This window comes from Coenobita brevimanus, chromosome 33 (assembly GCF_032717465.1).
Source record: "Coenobita brevimanus isolate Jiangsu-jjx chromosome 33, ASM3271746v2, whole genome shotgun sequence".
Lineage (NCBI taxonomy): Eukaryota > Metazoa > Arthropoda > Malacostraca > Decapoda > Coenobitidae > Coenobita > Coenobita brevimanus.
This window is the reverse complement of record NC_136986.1, coordinates 41,722,378-41,739,369: the sequence shown is the minus strand read 5'-3', so window position 1 is coordinate 41,739,369 and position 16,992 is coordinate 41,722,378. Positions and strand designations below refer to the sequence as shown.

The following is a 16,992-nucleotide window of genomic DNA, read 5'->3' as shown; positions in this document are numbered from 1 at the left end:
CCCTACCAAGATTTCCCAGGTATAGAAAATGGGGGTGGGTGTTTATTTTTGCTTGAGAGAGAGAGAGAGAGAGAGAGAGAGAGTCGATGATGATGACGATGATGATATAGGCTATAATGATGGTGGTGGCGAAGATGATGATGATGATGATGATGATGATGATAATAATAATAATAATAATAATAATAATAATAATAATAATAATATGATGATGATGATGATGATGATGATGATGGTGAGACTAATGATACTACTACTACTACTACCACTACTACTACTACTACTAATAATAATAATAATAATTATAATAATAACACTAATAACACCAACAACGCCACCAAATAACAATAACAGAATAACAAAATGATAAAAACATAGCCAAATAAAACTGATTTCACTTAAATTTCAACAGAACTCGACGGCAACCTCTTAGACCTCTCTCAGATGGTCAAACTGGGGGTTCAATTGAGCCTCACTAACAACCTAACACATCCAAGTTCATCCGTGCTAGCTCAGGGTTTGGTGTTACTCCCTGCAGTGTATACGACTGTTGATACGTCTCTTAGCATCGTGAGTATATCTATCTTTATCTATCTGCCTGTGTATCTATCTATTTATCTATCTAACACATCCAAGTTCATCCGCGCTAGCTCAGGGTTTGGTGTTACTCCCTGCAGTGTACACGACTGTTGATACGTCTCTTAGCATCGTGAGTATATCTATATTGTATCTATCTGGCTGTGTATCTATCTGTCTATCTATCTACCGTATCTATCTATCTATCTATCTATCAGGGCATGCTACTTCTTGCTATGTACAGTATACCACTGTTCATACCTCTGAGTATCGTGAGTATATCTATTTTTATCTATCTGGCTATCTATCTATCTATCTATCTACCTACCTGTCTATCTATCTATCAGGGTATGTTACTTCTCCCTGCTGTATCGTAAGTACCGTATATCTATTTTGTATCTATCTATTTATCTATCTACCTACCTACCTATCTATCTATCAGGGTATGTTCTCCCTGCTGTGTATATGACTTAATACCTCCTTTAGTGTGGTACATCTATCTATTTATCTATCTATCGGTGTCTATCCCTTGGCATTTGTCTAAGTATCTATCTAAGCATGTTCATTTACCACCTATTTAGAACTGTTTATTTTTTGTGTCGTACGTATATCTATGTCTATCTATCCATCTATCTATCTATCTATTTAACTATCTATCTATCAATCTATCTTTCTATCTATCTATCTATAAGGCATGATCCTACTAACTGCTTGTATCAGCGTTAGTGTGGTTCGTATCTATCAATCTATCTATCAATCTATCTATCTATCTGTCTGACTACGCTCTGCTTTTACACTTTTAGGAATTAGATCTCTCTCTCTCTCTCTCTCTCTCTCTCTCTCTCTCTCTCTCTCTCTCTCTCCTACCTCGTCACGCAACCCTCCCAGTCTATACCTTTTTTTTTGAGGGGGGGGGTTCATTTAATTATGTGTCTTTACGCTTCGTGATGTGCTTGCGTGTGTGTGTGTGTGTGTGTGTGTGTGTGTGTGTGTGTGTGTGTGTGTGTGTGTGTGAGAGAGAGAGAGAGAGAGAGAGAGAGAGAGAGAGAGAGAGAGAGAGACTAAACGAAACTAACCAGTACCGTACACACAACATTTCTTTCTCCTTCCTTTGTGTGTGTGTGTGTGTGTGTGTGTGTGTGTGTGTGTGTGTGTGTGTGTGTGTGTGTGTGTGTGAGAGAGAGAGAGAGAGAGAGAGAGAGAACTAAACGAAGCTGACCAGTACATATAACAATTCTTTCTCCTATCTTTGTGTGTGTATGACAGAGAGAGAGAGAGAGAGAGAGAGAGAGAGAGAGAAAAGAAAACGAGGGAGAAGAGAATACGAAAGAAGAGAAAACAGAGGTACTGATCAAAACAATAGAGAAATAAGCTCACTTCTTTTTCTTTCTTTTTTCCCCAGGTAAAAGACAAAGGTATCAAGACTTTCCTAGACTGGAATGAGAAGCCGTGTGTGAAAGGCGACGAAGTGAGCTATGACAAGGATAGGGACGGCTTCTTCAGGTAACAGTATATATAAAGTAGAATTACTGTGTCTCTGTATTTGTGTTTGTCTGTCTAACTGTCTAATTGTCTATCTTTCTATGTGTGTCTGTTTGTCTATCTAATTGTCTATCTGTCTATCTTTCTATATATGTCTGTCTGCTTGTCTATCTTTTTATCTGTCTAATTGTCTATCTATTTTTCTATATGTCTGTCTGTTTATCTATCTATCTTTCTATATATGTCTGTCTGCTTGTCTATCTTTTTATCTGTCTAATTGTCTATCTATTTTTCTATATGTCTGTCTGTTTATCTATCTATCTTTCTATATGTCTGTCTATCTGTATATCTATCTGTCTAACTATCTATCTTTCTATGTATATCTATCTATCTGCCTGTCTATCTATCTACCTGTCTATCTATAACCAGACGCCTTAATCCCGTAAGGGGTGGCCACAAACAAATCGCCTCCATGTCGCCCTGTCCCCTACCATATCGCTGCCCTCTCTCCGACTTATACCCTGCCTCCCTCATATATCTCTCCAACCCTCTATCTCATCCTCGGTCTCCTCTCCCCCCTCCCCCACCATTCACCTCACATACACTCTTCAAGTTAGCCTCTCTCCATCCCCCCAACTTAAACCCTCCTCTTTCATATAGGCTTCCTCGGCACTCCATCCCTCCATCTCATCTTCGGTCTATCCCTCTCTCTCCCCCTTCTACCTCACGCACATACACTCCTAGTTAGCCTCCCACTTTCCATCCCCTTTACACCCTTCTAATATATCTACATCTCCACTTCATCCCTCCATCTCATCCTCGGTCTCCCCTTCCCTCTCCCCACCATCCACCTCATTCACCCCTACTACAGTTTACTACAGCATATGTGTGTCAGGGTTTGCAGCGCTTCTTGCTATCAACGTGGAGTAGAAAACAAATGAATATCAGTAGCTATGTTGTCTTATCAAACACCACAATACAGTTTCATCTTAGTCTAGCTAACAAGAGCTTTCGCAATTAAAATTCTATAGTAAATTCAGTGTTTATTTTGTTTATTTTGCATGGATTAGATAAATTTCACCTTGTTAGATTTTTTTTTAATGCAAGGAAGGAATCAATGGCCAGGTGCCCGCAAACTGTTCCCTCCAAGAAAAAACAAAAACAAGATAACAGAGCCAAATTCCACAGTTAAGAAAAACAAAAACAAGATAACAGAACCTACTTAAGAAAAAACAAAAACACGATAACAGAGCCAAATTCCAGATAATTAAGGGAAAAAAAAACAAGATAACAGTGAGCCAAAGTCCAGAGTTAAGACAAAAACAAGTCAACAGAGCGTTTTTCCAAAGGTAAGAAAAAACAAAAACAAAACAGAGAGCCAAAGTCCAGAGAGTTAAGAAAAAACAAAGACAAGACAAGAGAGAGCCTAATTCCAGACGGTAAGAAAAAAAAACATAACAGAAAGCCAAATTCGTTATGAAAAAACAAAAACAAGAGAACAGAGCCAAATTCCAGGCAGTAAAGAAAAACAAAAACAAGACAACAGAGAGCCAGAGTCCAGACAGTTAAGTAAAAACAAAAACAAGATAACAAAGCACCAAAGTCCTGAGAGTTAAGAAAAAACAAAAACAAGATGACAGACCCAAATTCCAAACAATAAAAAACAGAAAAAGAAAAACAAGATAAAAGCCAAAGTCCAGAGTTAGGGAAAAGCAAAAACAAGATAACAGAAAGCCATATTCCACAGTTAAGAAAAAACAAAAACAAGATAGCCTAAGAGAGCCAAATTCCAGACAATTAAGGAAAAACAAAAACAAGATACCAGACAGCCACATTCCAGAGAGTAATTTCTGCCAAAACAAAAGAGTGAGACACACCCACTGAGAAGTATTAGCTATTTTCCTAATGTGCTTCCGCGTATGTATGAAAGAGGTGAATTTCTAGCGCAGAGTACCGGCAATATTGGTGGCTGGCAAATTGTGTGGTTACGTGCATTTTTCCCGGGAGCAGGTCGATAGCTGTGACTAATTCCTCAAAGGGGAGAGAGAGAGAGAGAGAGAGAGAGAGAGAGAGAGAGAGAGAGAGAGAGAGGAGGGGGTGAGAAAGTGAATCAGTGAAAAAAATATAAGCGAATAATGAATGAAAAGGTAACGAGAGAGAGAGAGAGAGAGAGAGAGAGAGAGAGAGAGAGAGAGAGCAACGTTCGTTCGTTCGTTCAAAGATTTCCTGCAACTTTATTGCAGGCCGGGCCATACATTAGCCCTGTCAGTGGGGTATGGGCTGGTTAAAAAATAGTAAGTGGGGAGGATAGGACCTAGGGATTGCCTTGCACACACGTCCTGTCTCCTGGCTGGCTTTGTGGTGTGTGTCACGAGAGAGCAACGAACCACCAAAGTGAATCAGTGAAAAAAATACAAGTGAATATTAAAAAGCTACAGAGAGAGAGAGAGAGAGAGAGAGAGAGAGAGAGAGAGAGAGAGAGAGAGACGCAGAATTACGACACGATTTACTAACGATATTTTCTTATTTTTTCCCCGATTTTTTTTTTCTTTTCGCAGGACGGAGGTCAACTTTCTGATTTTTTTATTCTTTTTGCAGGACGGAGGTGAACTGTGACCTCGGGGTGATGCGGCTTTGTTTCAACAGGATTTGCAATTGCACGAGTTACGCCCTGGATAATGACGATGGTGGGCAGTGTCTTTGTAGTCGTGTTTGAGGTTTATTTTGACTAGCAACCAAAGAAACTCCTACTTTAACCTTCTGTGCTTACACCCTGCCTAGGCAAACTATTTCGCCTTTGTCTGTCAACTTGTACCTTTCCTTCTTGCTGGAAGTTTGCTCTCATTCAGCCAGTCCCAAAGAAGGGTGACCACTCCCAACCCTCCAACTATCGTCCAATTGCTTTAACGTCCTGTATTTCAAAAGTTTTCGAGTCAATTCTTAATAAAAAAATTTTAAGGCATCTTTCCTATCACAACCTTCTTTCCGATCGTCAGTATGGGTTCCGTCAGGGACGCTCCACTGGCGATCTTCTCACCTACCTTTCAGACTCCTGGTCATCCTCCTTTCGGGACTTTGGCGAAAGCTTTGCCATTGCACTTGACATCTCAAAGGCTTTCGATCGAGTCTGGCATAAATCTTTAATTTCCAAACTGCCCTCCTACGGTTTCTATCCTTCTATCTGTACCTTCATCGCTAGCTTCCTTTCTGGTCGTTCTATAGCTGCTGTCGTAGACGGCCATCGTTCTTCTCCTAGATCTATCAACAGTGGTGTTCCTCAGGGCTCTGTCCTATCACCAACTCTCTTCCTTTTATTCATCAATGATCTTCTAAGCTGTACATCTAACCCTATCCACTCATACGCTGATGACTCCACCCTTCACCTTTCCATTCGGTTCCCGCAACGCCCATCTCAACAGTTACTTCAAGAAACAAGGGATGAGGCTATGGCACACCTAATGTCTGACTTGGCTCATATCTCTGACTGGGGTAAAAATAATATGGTTGTCTTTAATGCTTCTAAGACTCAGTTCTTACACCTATCAACCCGACAAAATCTTCCACAGGTATACCCACTAATGTTTAATAATATTCAGATTAATCCTGCATCATCCTTGAACATGCTGGGGGTTTCATTTACTCGGGACTTATCTTGGAAAGATCATATTACATCTCTTGTAAAATCTGCTTCCAAGAGATTGGGTGTGCTAAGCCGACTCCGCTCTTTCTTTACCCCTGCACAATTGTTGACTCTATACAGGGGTTTTATCCGCCCCTGTGTGGAGTACAACTCTCATGTGTGGGGAGGCTCCCCACATACAGCTCTTCTCAATAGGGTGGAGTCAAAGGCTTTTCGTCTCATTAACTCTCCTCCTCTTACTGACTCCCTTCAACCTCTGTCTCTTCGCCGCACTGTTGCATCTTTATCTCTTTTCTATCGCTACTTTAATGGTCACTGCTCCTCTGAACTGTCTGCTTGCATTCCTCCACCTCTACGACGGGCGCGTAGCACCCGTCTGGCAGCAAACTCTCATCCCTTTTCTGTCCAACTCTCTAATGCAAGAGTTAACCGTTACTCCCAGTCTTTCATTCATGCAACAGGTCAGCTCTGGAACTGTCTCCCTCTGTCTGTATTTCCTCCTGCCTATGATCTCCAGTCTTTCAAACGCAGTGTGTCCAGGCATCTCAAAATGATCGGATCTTGAATTTGGCTCTCTATTGTATTTTGTTTTTCTCTTGGAGGGAACTGTTACTGCGGGCTCATGGCCTTTGGTTCCTTCTTCCTCGCATAAAAAAAAAAAAAAAAAAGTTGGTGGGCAGTGTCTTTGTAACTAGCCGTATTTGAGGTTTATTCTGACTAGTAACCAAGGAGACTCGTTCCTACTTTAACCTAGCAAAAATGGTGGGCAGTGTCTGTAGTCGTATTTGAGGTTTATTTTGACTAGTAACCAAGGAGACTCTTCCTACTTTAACCTAGCAAAGATGGTGGGCAGTGTTTGTAGTCGTATTTGAGGTTTATTTTGACTCGTAACCAAGGAGACTCTTCCTACTTTAACCTAGCAGAGATGGTGGGCAGTGTCTTTGTAACTGTAGTCGTATCTGAGGTTTATTTTGACTAGTAACCAAGGAGACTCATTCCTACTTTAACCTGGCAAAGATGGTGGGCAGTGTCTCTGCAGTCGTGTTTGAGGTTTATTTTGACTAGTAACCATGGAGACTCATTCCTACTTAAACCTAGCAAAGATCCCTAACCTCCTTTCAGCTCAGTAAGATTGATTTAGACTTATTTGAGGTTTATTTTGACTAGTAACCAAGGAGACTCATTTCTACTTTAACCTAGCAAAGATCCCTAACCCCATTTCAGCTCAGTCGATTGGACGATTTATTTGACTAGTAACCTAATCCAAGAGACACTTCTGCTAACATTCCTAAGCCATTTCACCTCAGTAATTGTGGTAAAATTTGAGGTTTATTTTGACTAGGAACCATGGAGACTCACTCCTACTTTAACCTGCAATAGATCCTTAGCCTAACTCCCTTTCAACTCAGTCGATTGGAAGATTGATTTGACTAGTAACCAAAGAGACTCATTCCTACTAACATTCCTAACCCTTTCACCTCAGTAACTCGTAAAATCTGAGGTTTATTTCGACTAGTAACCAAGGAGATTCATTCCTACTTTAACCTGACACAAATCCCTAACTCGCTTTCAGCTCGGTCAATGGCCACTGAAACGTTAGTTTGACTAGTAACCAAGGTGACTCATTCATACTTACTCTAACCTGGCAAATATCCCTAACCCCTCTTAGCTCAGTTAATGGTCAGGTGTAGGCAGACTGGGTGGTTAGGCTAATCTGACTAGTAACCAAGGAGACTCATTCCTACTTTAACGTAACATAGATTCCTAAACCATTTAAGGTCAGAGTATGATGAAGTATAGTCAGATTAGAGGGCTGATTTGACTAGTAACCAAGGAGACTCATTCCTACTTTGACCTGTAAAAGATCCTTAACTCCCTTTCAGCTCAGTCGATTGGAAGGTTGATCTGACTAGTAACCAAGGAGACATTCCTACTTTAACTTGGAAAACCTCCCTTAACCCCATTCAGCTCAGTTAAGAGATTGGAAAGTTGATCTGACTAGCAACCAAGGAGACTTATTCCTACTTTGATTGCAGGGTTGATTTGACTAGTAACCAGGAGACTTATTCCTACTTTAACCTTGAAAACCTCCTTTAACACCATTCAGTTCAGTTGTTAGATTGGAGGCTTAATTTGACTAGTAACCAAGGAGACTTATTCCTACTTTAACCCCATTCAGCTCAGTTAAGGTAGTTTGTTAGACTGGAGTTGATTTGACTAGTAACTAAGGAGAATCATTCCTCCCTTAACCCCATTCAGCTATTTTAAGTTAGATTGGAGGGTTGATTTGACTAGTGACCAAGGAGACTGATACCTGTTTCACAGAAACCCTCGCTCCGTGCTCAGCGATGGAGACAATGCAGTGCTACGGGGTGCTCTTCCGTGCTCTCAACATGACGGTCCCCAGCCACGCCTATGATAACGTATCCAACACGCTTATCAACCACACACAGCAAAATATCGTCCAATCCTGCGTCCATGAAGGTGGGGGGTTGGTGTTTACGCTGTTGGTTTTATTTAGCACGCATGCATACACAGACTCACCACACACACACACACACACACACACACACACCTATCAATCACACATGCCCCCCCTCATACACACACACACACACACACACACACACACAAACAGTGTGTGCCAAAGCTATTAATAAATTTAAGGATATGTATGATAAAAATGGTTCAATACACGGGACAGTACGAGCTTGACTCATTCATGTAAAGATACAATTAGGTAAGAAAACATACACACACACACACACACACACACACACACACACACACACGGGACACTACGAACTTGACTCACGCCTGTAAAGATACAATTAGATAAGAACAAATAGGTAAGAGCGCACACACACACACACACACACACACGGGACATACGAACTTGACTCACTCCTGTAAAGATAAAATTAGATAAGAACAAATAGGTAAGAGAGAGAGAGAGAGAGAGAGAGCGCACACACACACACACACACACACACACCGCTCGCTGTGGTGCAGTGGTAACGCTCTCGCTTGCCAACTGGTGGACGGGAGTTCGCGCCTCGTTCAGGTTGCGAAAAGTTTTACTGACGAAGTGGGTGGTTACTGTCCCCCTCGAGCAAGGGGACGGGTGTGTGCGTGTGTGAAGGTCACAGCCTTGCCCTTAGATCGGACTATATGAGCTCTCAGCTCCCTTCCGGGAGGGTAAAAGCTGACGATCACGACCATCAAAGTGATCCTGACCGACCCGGTGAATTACACACACACACACACACACACACACCTCAACCTTGCTTGGTGCTAAGAATGAAAATAGTCTAGATAGATGGCCAGATAAAGTAGACTGATAAGAAACAGACAGATACAAGTCGATAGATGGAGATATTACACAGGAGCACACAATCCTAATTCTTTTTATCAAATATTAAGGACCGTAATGTCTGTATGTTCTGTGTATCTCCCCAGGTGTACAGGAGTGTCGTCGGCTGTGTGAACGTCGGAGTTACACCTACACAGCCAGTCACCTCCCCATAGAGCAAAGTGTGTATAAAGAGCTGGGGGTCCAATTCAGCATTCCAAATCAGTAAGTCTATCCCTATACCACCTACATATCACCTACACCTATACCAAATACACTTATACCACCTACATCTACCCCATCAACACTAATACCACCTATACCGATACCACCTACACATCCGCGGCAGGCCTCCCTAGTTCTTGAATTATATAACACATACCGGTACATAACACCAAAACACAGTAAATCCCAAAGCTTAATAATCCCAGTCTATCCCTATACCACCTAGCCTTATACCAAATACACCTATACCACCTACATCTACCCCACCACCACCACCTATATCAATACCACCTACACATACCGTACACCACCTACTCAAACGTGGCGGATCTCTATACATCTTGAATTATATAACACATACATAACACCAAAACACAGTAAATCTCAACGCTGAATAATCCCAGTCCCTAATTTCGCTAACAGGAGCGGTGTTGCAGTGGTCACAGCCTACTACCCCAATCTTCGCTACATGGAAATCAAACTCTGGCGCAAAACGTTACCGGATTTTTTGAGTGAGTATTCAAATCACAGGAAAGGAATATTGTAACCGTCAAACCAGATATTCATTTATTTTCTATTCTCTCTCTCTCTGTATGGGTAACTATATCGTGGAAGCCAAGTTTACTATCAACTATTACCATACTTCAAAGCAAAGGAATACTGTAATCTATAGTCATTTATTTTTAAAAATTCAGTTCAAGATACTCTACTGATGAAGCAGCCGATATAGTTACCATTTTTAGTTAACCAATGGAACTACTGCAATCATTAACCAATTACGTTTAAAATAAGCATCCCGAGAGAGAGAGAGAGAGAGAGAGAGAGAGAGAGAGAGAGAGAGAGAATCATGCTATCCATAAAAGGGTAAAGTGAAGTAGAAAGCAGGGTGACAGTTAATTACATCTACAGAATCATTTCCCACGCCTTCTCCATCATCATATTACAACACCACACCTGACTACTGACTGTGTGGACGGGATTTAAAAGTAATACTGGGGCAATATTCAAGATAATTGGCCGTGTGCTTACCAATGTCACCGCCAAGAGGACTGATGGTTTACTGTGGTTGGTTGGCATTTTTAATAATAATAATAATAATAATAATAATAACAATAACAGGAAGCTGCCTTGTATCTAAACATAATTGCATTTATAAACGCTACTTACCGAATCTTCCATGTGCAAAATCCTGATTGAATTTCTCCTCTGCGTTGAACACCCTTGATCGTGGACTTTAAATATTCTCATGATTCAAGCGTCATTACCCTATAGCTTACTTTTTTCTTCTTACGATACCTTTTTTTTTTTTCTTTTTTTTTTTTTACAAACTTTCATGCGCGTAAGTCTTGCATAAGATTATTTGTTTGTTATCCTCACACATAAATCCATCAAACACTTCCAAACCAAACTGGAGTTAGTACTGAAGAGCAAAAATACGACCAAACGCAGCATTTTCGGATAATTCACTGCTACGGAGATTGTTTACTGGTTAAGATGCTTCTGGCTTTCACATTAAATCCTGTTCCTGGACACGATTGTATCTGATTTTAGCACAATTAACACTCAGGCATCTATGAATGACGCTCAGCTGAATGAAATCGTCTGGTGTCAGCTGGAATACCAAAATCGTACCCACTATGACAGATGATAATTTGCTGGTCGTAGTTTGTTTACCGTACGCAGTTTCTACCCGTTCTTGCCGCACCTATGTCTCTTTTTCGTACATATAACTGCCTTATAACAGTTCACCACCACATAAATTGGTCCTGGAGCACTGTGGACTATTGTTTTTAAGTCTGTCGTACTATTTTAACCAAGATTATAACGGCACTACAGTGGATAATCTTCGAAGAATAAACAGCGTGCATCCCCCCGACTCGCAGGCAGGACACTGACACATAGGCCTAATTAGTACGCAAAGTTCCATTTCATCTCCTAAACATAAGGCGTCACCAACTTTATTCCCCCACTCAGGTATTCTAGAAATTTAAAATGAGTATATTACTATTTTGCACTGAAGTATAAAGGCTATACTTCACGAACTGTAATTAACAGCACATAATTACCAAAAGCTGGGCCAATGGTTCCCGAAGCATGAATTTGTTTATGGTCGTATTGTTACTTTGGATTTACAAACACCATCGTCATACTTGCCAAAAAAATAAAAAATCCTAATTTAGTACGACAGATAATATTGTCTTACGTTTTACTAGACCAACTACTTTTCACATTAACTCAGCCAATTTTCTTCTTTAATGTTATTTCATGTAGCTCAATGGCATTGCACCTCTTTGTGACGAGTATCATAGCTATTGCTAATCTACTGTTACAACTGAGCAGTCAAGGTGGCGAAAGGGCGATTTTAGACAAAGTTTAAATTGAAAAGATTTAAATTATTTCCTCCCTCCCTAGCCCTGGCATATCCACATAACCCGATGCAGCTGTTTAGGAAGGGTTTATTTATTAAGAATTATTATTTTCATTATTACAGTATTATTATTACATGTCTGACTGGTACTTTTTTTTATTTAGGTTAACACATTTTACGTATACATTATAGTCTCAGCTTTTTCTGTGCCTGCCCTCCACTCTTCCTATTTCTCCCATCTTTCCTGTCACTTAATTATTATTACTATTCTTTCCTTTACAGGTGGCTTTACACTGAGCGACAAGCCAAATGGTTTCCTGTAGGTCAAGAAACCATTTACAACGCTGGGTGGTAACCATATAACCAAACCATACGTGCTCCCTACGTGTCAACAAGTGGGTTGGTGGAGGGTTAGTGCCCCTCCCCATAAAACAAATAACTCAAAGTCAAATGGCCACCCCTTATGGGATTATGGCGTCTGGCAACAGATAGATAGATACTCTCAGCACTCAAGCCAAGGCTATGAAAACAGTGGTGTGTATCAACAAAGTACTTGTATAGAACAAATAACTAACTAGTAGTGAAGTTGAGTGTGTGCGAGAGGGTGAGAGCGATGCCGTGTTGGTGAGTGTTTTGGCCGTCACTCACTGACCCCATATTATGCATGGATAATAGATACGATCCACTGATAAGGCGGCGCGATGTCATATCTTTAATTGGCAATGGCAAATGTTGCCATGCTATTCTGCTGTATTTCTGTACTGCTCTGATGCTACCTCTCACTCCTGTATGTAATGTATCTTATAAATTCAATTACATTTTATAGCACATACCATTGCTAATACTGTATTTGCTAAAGGGCGTGTGGCTGCACCCATGAGTTTATAACCACCGATTGTATAAAACTGTATTTGTTGAAGGAGGGTGCACCTTCTTTGTAGTCTACACATTTACATGAAATATTCAGTCAGTCAATCAACATTACAAAAGATAATTAACTACGAGAAACTCTAACAAATCAACAGTCTCCAGTATTTCCTTTTCTTTCGTTCATTTTTGCTACTGGTAAACATAATTTTACAAAGGTTAACACCTAATGATTTTGTTCAGTCAAAAAATAAGCAAAGAATTAAATTCAGCTCAGAATCCATGGTTAGCTGTCACTTGCAGCAAACTTATACTTCATGTATTTTAACTGCAGAGATTTTCACTTTTTTTGAAGGTAATTTCCTGTAACTCAGTGGCAGAATATGACAGTCCTATGGCTCTGCAACCTTTTCACTGACCTTTGTGACTACCACCATATTCTAGCATTAATGTTTTGCTACAGCTCTACATTTAAGATAGAGCCATGATAGTTTCATGGCCAGTTAAAGAGGCCCAAATATTGTTAGGTGAATTGTGTTTTATATTCCTGTCTTCTTGTAAGTTGTTGGTGTGACTCTAGGCTCATCTGAAACAAGATACCAGTGAAATGGATGCTTAAGTTGTTCTACCATCCTCCTATCAGGGGATTGGGAAGTAGTTTAGATATGTTTAAACAGCCAGACAGTTGTGCCACCCAGTTCACAGCCCTGCTTCTGGTACTGGCAATAACCAACATTTTGCATACCTTATCAAATCACACGTCCAACCAACGTGTCATTCCTCCTACAGGCAATCTTGGAGGCTGTACGAGGATCTGCCTTGGTATATCCTTGGTGACGGCCATTGAGATATTTGTGTTCACAGCCCTGTTGTTGGTACGGGTGACAGAATATTTTATACACCTTGTCAAGTCATATCTAATCTGCTTCCCATTTTTCCTACAGGCACTCTGGGAGGCTACACAGGAATCTTCCTTGGTGCATCCTTGGTGACAGCCATAGAGATATTTGTGTTCTTTTCCCTGCTTTTGCTGCTGTCAATACGGAATATCAAGAAAATCATCACACCTCCCATACGCACCACCCCTCACAGCACGCCCCACAGCTCGCCTAATTCACCAAGAGAAGGGTGATATAGAAGTTGATATAGTCTTCAGCTTAGGGGAGACATTGTGCTGTGAAGAGGTTTTTCCTTGCTCAGTCCTGGTCCATCTGACTGAGCAGACCCATCGGATGCCACGTAAGAAACTGTCTCCGAGGGGTTGTCCCACAGGAACCCTACACTGTTGATGTTGTGTCTGTGTCCTTGTGTGGCTCTGCTGTGCTCCACTATATGTGTTATGTTGTGTGGGCTGTCATCTGGGGATGTGTCATCTGTGAAGGGGTTAATCAAGCCCATACCTGATCTTTCTTCTTTGATACATGCCTCCCATGCTGAATCAAACTATCTGAAGGCAGATAGAAAAATGATTAAAGATGCCTTTGTACTGAAGGGGTAAAATATCATCATCATCATCATCCAGACCTCCTTTCCCACCCAGTGCCAGAGCGAGAAGTAGCAACGTCCAGACAGTCCAAGTTCGCCCAATCCAATGGGCCACGCTTCTATTCACTCATCATTCAAGCCCCCAGAATTCTGGCTCTATCTGATATGTCAAAAACTTTCACCACCTACTGTAGCTTCACATAATGTATCCAATAAAATCCGTTAAATAAATATGTAAGTATTGTATATAAAATACAAGAAATACAAGTGAACAACAAAATGGAGGTCCAGATGATGATGATGATGATGATGATGACAAAAACTTCCTTAGAACCAAAACTTGTTAATCCTACCAGTATGATATCCAGCTTAGGAGAGCCCCCTTGGAGTGAAAGGGTTAATGAAGACTATAATCCTAACATTTTGAAAACCCTAGGCAAAAAAACCATCTGGATATAAAACAGAAGCAAAAATGGAAGTCCACAGGTTGACTGGGTTACAAATACATATATATTGTACATAAAGATTGCTTATTGCAGTTTTCATTATCTTTCTATGTATAATAATGCTACCAAATTTCACCATGATGTTTAAATATATTAATGTCCATTTTTGTTTATCCTTGTTACTTCCAATACTGCCATATTTAAGTGAAGATAAATGTTTAGAACTGGAAAGGTTAGATACAGCCTTCATGAACCCCTTCACTGCTACGTTATTCTCCTCAGCTTAGTCAAATTATGTGGGGGAAGCAAGAATAATACTGTACATGAGGCTTACAGGATCATTTCATCCCTCCCTATCCACTGAAGGGATGATGGTGGACTGCAGGAGGATGACAACTTCAGCCTGCAGTCCACTGGGTATACATGTCAGATGAACCTGCAGCTGCTACTACTACTACAGTTCTTTTACATTAACCTGGCCTAGATTTTCATTATTTTGCTGCCTATTTCACACAGTTCAATGGCAGAAAAACACTATGCTATGGCTCTACATCATTTCCATAGCATTTATTTGCGACCTGCAGTAGGTATATTCTCATGCTAACCTATTGTTACAGCTCAGCACTGAAGATCGAAAGATTCAGTTTTGGGCCAAGTTAGAGTAAGAAGGGCTCAGGATCATTTAAAATAAGATGTATTCATGTTTCTTGTCAATGCAACACTTAGGCTAGGATAAGATATGTGTATTTATGTAACTGTCCTGTATTTAACATATTATTACTGTGTATCCTGTAGTACCATTAAAATTTGTACATAACACTGACTGAATATTCTGGAGGGACTGCTGTACATGATTAATAAATAGAGTCTATAAAAGAACTACACTACTATTTAATTATTTACCTACCATATTCCACTCACACCTGGGCTTTCCTGTAGCTAAATAAAAATAATCTGACAGTTCCATAGCCAGAACAAAAATAGCCTATAAGTGGGTCTGCATGAGAAATATTAAAAATTATACATGAATAATGGAGGTTTTATACTAATGAAATGTGCATCTGTGAAACTATATTGACTAGATCAAGTCTTATACAGCAATTATTCTACAGTGAAAGCCCCGTAATCCGAATGGCAAGGAAATGAGGGTCTTTTGGACTGCTGGTTTTTCCGACCATTGGAAGGGATCTCTGAAAACATTAGAAATACGTACATGATCATTAAATATACACTTAAAATGATATGGGTTATTGTCTTATTCACCTGAAAAGCATAGAACTGTAGATGAACAGTTGCAGGCAGGTACATCCTAGTCCAAGAGCAAGTACAAGCCAGATAAATTGTTAGATAAAACCCAGAAAAATTAGAAAAAAGCCCAGAAAAATTAAAAAAATTTCACACTGTAACATTCAGAGCATTGGGATATTCGGATTATTGGTGGTCAGATTAGAAGACTTTTACTGTACACGGAGAAGGAATTTATACAAAAAATAATAAATACATACATACATACATCATAATTTCCTTTCACATAATAATTTCCTTTCACCTGTAGTTGTTGTGACCCCAGGCTCATCTTAACATAAAACTAATGGACTGGATGCTGAAGTTACCATTTTCCCACAGTACACCATCTCCCTCTCAGGGGATAGGGATGAACTGAGGGACATTTAACCCACTTTCACTGCCCAGGTATATCAGTGCCACCAAAGACACCCCTCACCAGCATCTCCCATTCATTTACTAATATGGATAAAACTGGGGACCAAACTAATCTGCGAACACTGTAACTTTACTGCAAGATCGTCTGTATTTACTCAGACTTAAGACATACAAAATGACACCACACTTTTGCATAATGAATCCCCATATTCAGATTGGCCAAAGTACAGCTGATGTATTTTATGAGACAGAAGCTAAACATAAGCCAATACCAGCTAATTACTTCCTAACATTCAGTGGATGCTACTGAGAGAAAAAAAAATACAGTATAAGATGTCTAACGATATTTGCAACAATGTGGGACTTTCAGTTTGGAATTTGAGTGCTGTATATTTTCCTGTGGGTGAAATTCCTGCCTAAGAGTGACAATTGTGTGGCTAGTTACCAAGCGTCTACCCACATTTCACCCTTATGGGAACACTTCCCAGGGTCAACAATAGCAAAAAAGATATATATACATACCTTGGACTCATTCAAGGTAGAGAGGGGATGGAAAAAAAAAAAAAAAAAAAGCCCAATCCCATTACCATTTCTGACCACAGGGGCCCAACACAGGGCTACCATTTGTCCAGAACACTGAAGGGTAGAAGCCCAACTTGTGTTTCTAGTACCATGAACAGGAAAAAAAAACCTCCAGCCTCTTCTCAGACTCTAACCACAGTATTCCATGACTTACGTGCTTTACCAATCGCACCACCAAGTGTCTAATGTGTCTCTGTTAAACACCTGCATCGTAAACCAACACTACACATTTAGCTGCCTGATCACAGGAGATCTTTGTACAATTTACTTCGGTGATTTGACTACCGTGCACTGGAAGAGTTATTAG

General features: G+C 40.3%; 1 protein-coding gene across 1 annotated transcript in view; it reads left to right on the top strand.

The window, feature by feature from the left end:
* Positions 1-13,642, top strand: part of LOC145395879 (sodium channel protein Nach-like) — a 17,620-nt gene extending 3,978 nt beyond the window's left edge. Inside the window, exons 5-12 of the mRNA XM_080269402.1 lie at positions 1-19; positions 413-570; positions 1,979-2,079; positions 4,654-4,745; positions 8,024-8,182; positions 9,158-9,275; positions 9,699-9,787; positions 13,455-13,642. The exon at positions 1-19 is cut by the window's left edge and continues 181 nt beyond it. Coding sequence (XP_080125528.1) covers positions 1-19; positions 413-570; positions 1,979-2,079; positions 4,654-4,745; positions 8,024-8,182; positions 9,158-9,275; positions 9,699-9,787; positions 13,455-13,642 — 924 coding nt within the window. The remainder of the gene's footprint in view (positions 20-412; positions 571-1,978; positions 2,080-4,653; positions 4,746-8,023; positions 8,183-9,157; positions 9,276-9,698; positions 9,788-13,454) is intronic.
* Positions 13,643-16,992: the final 3,350 nt, after the last annotated feature.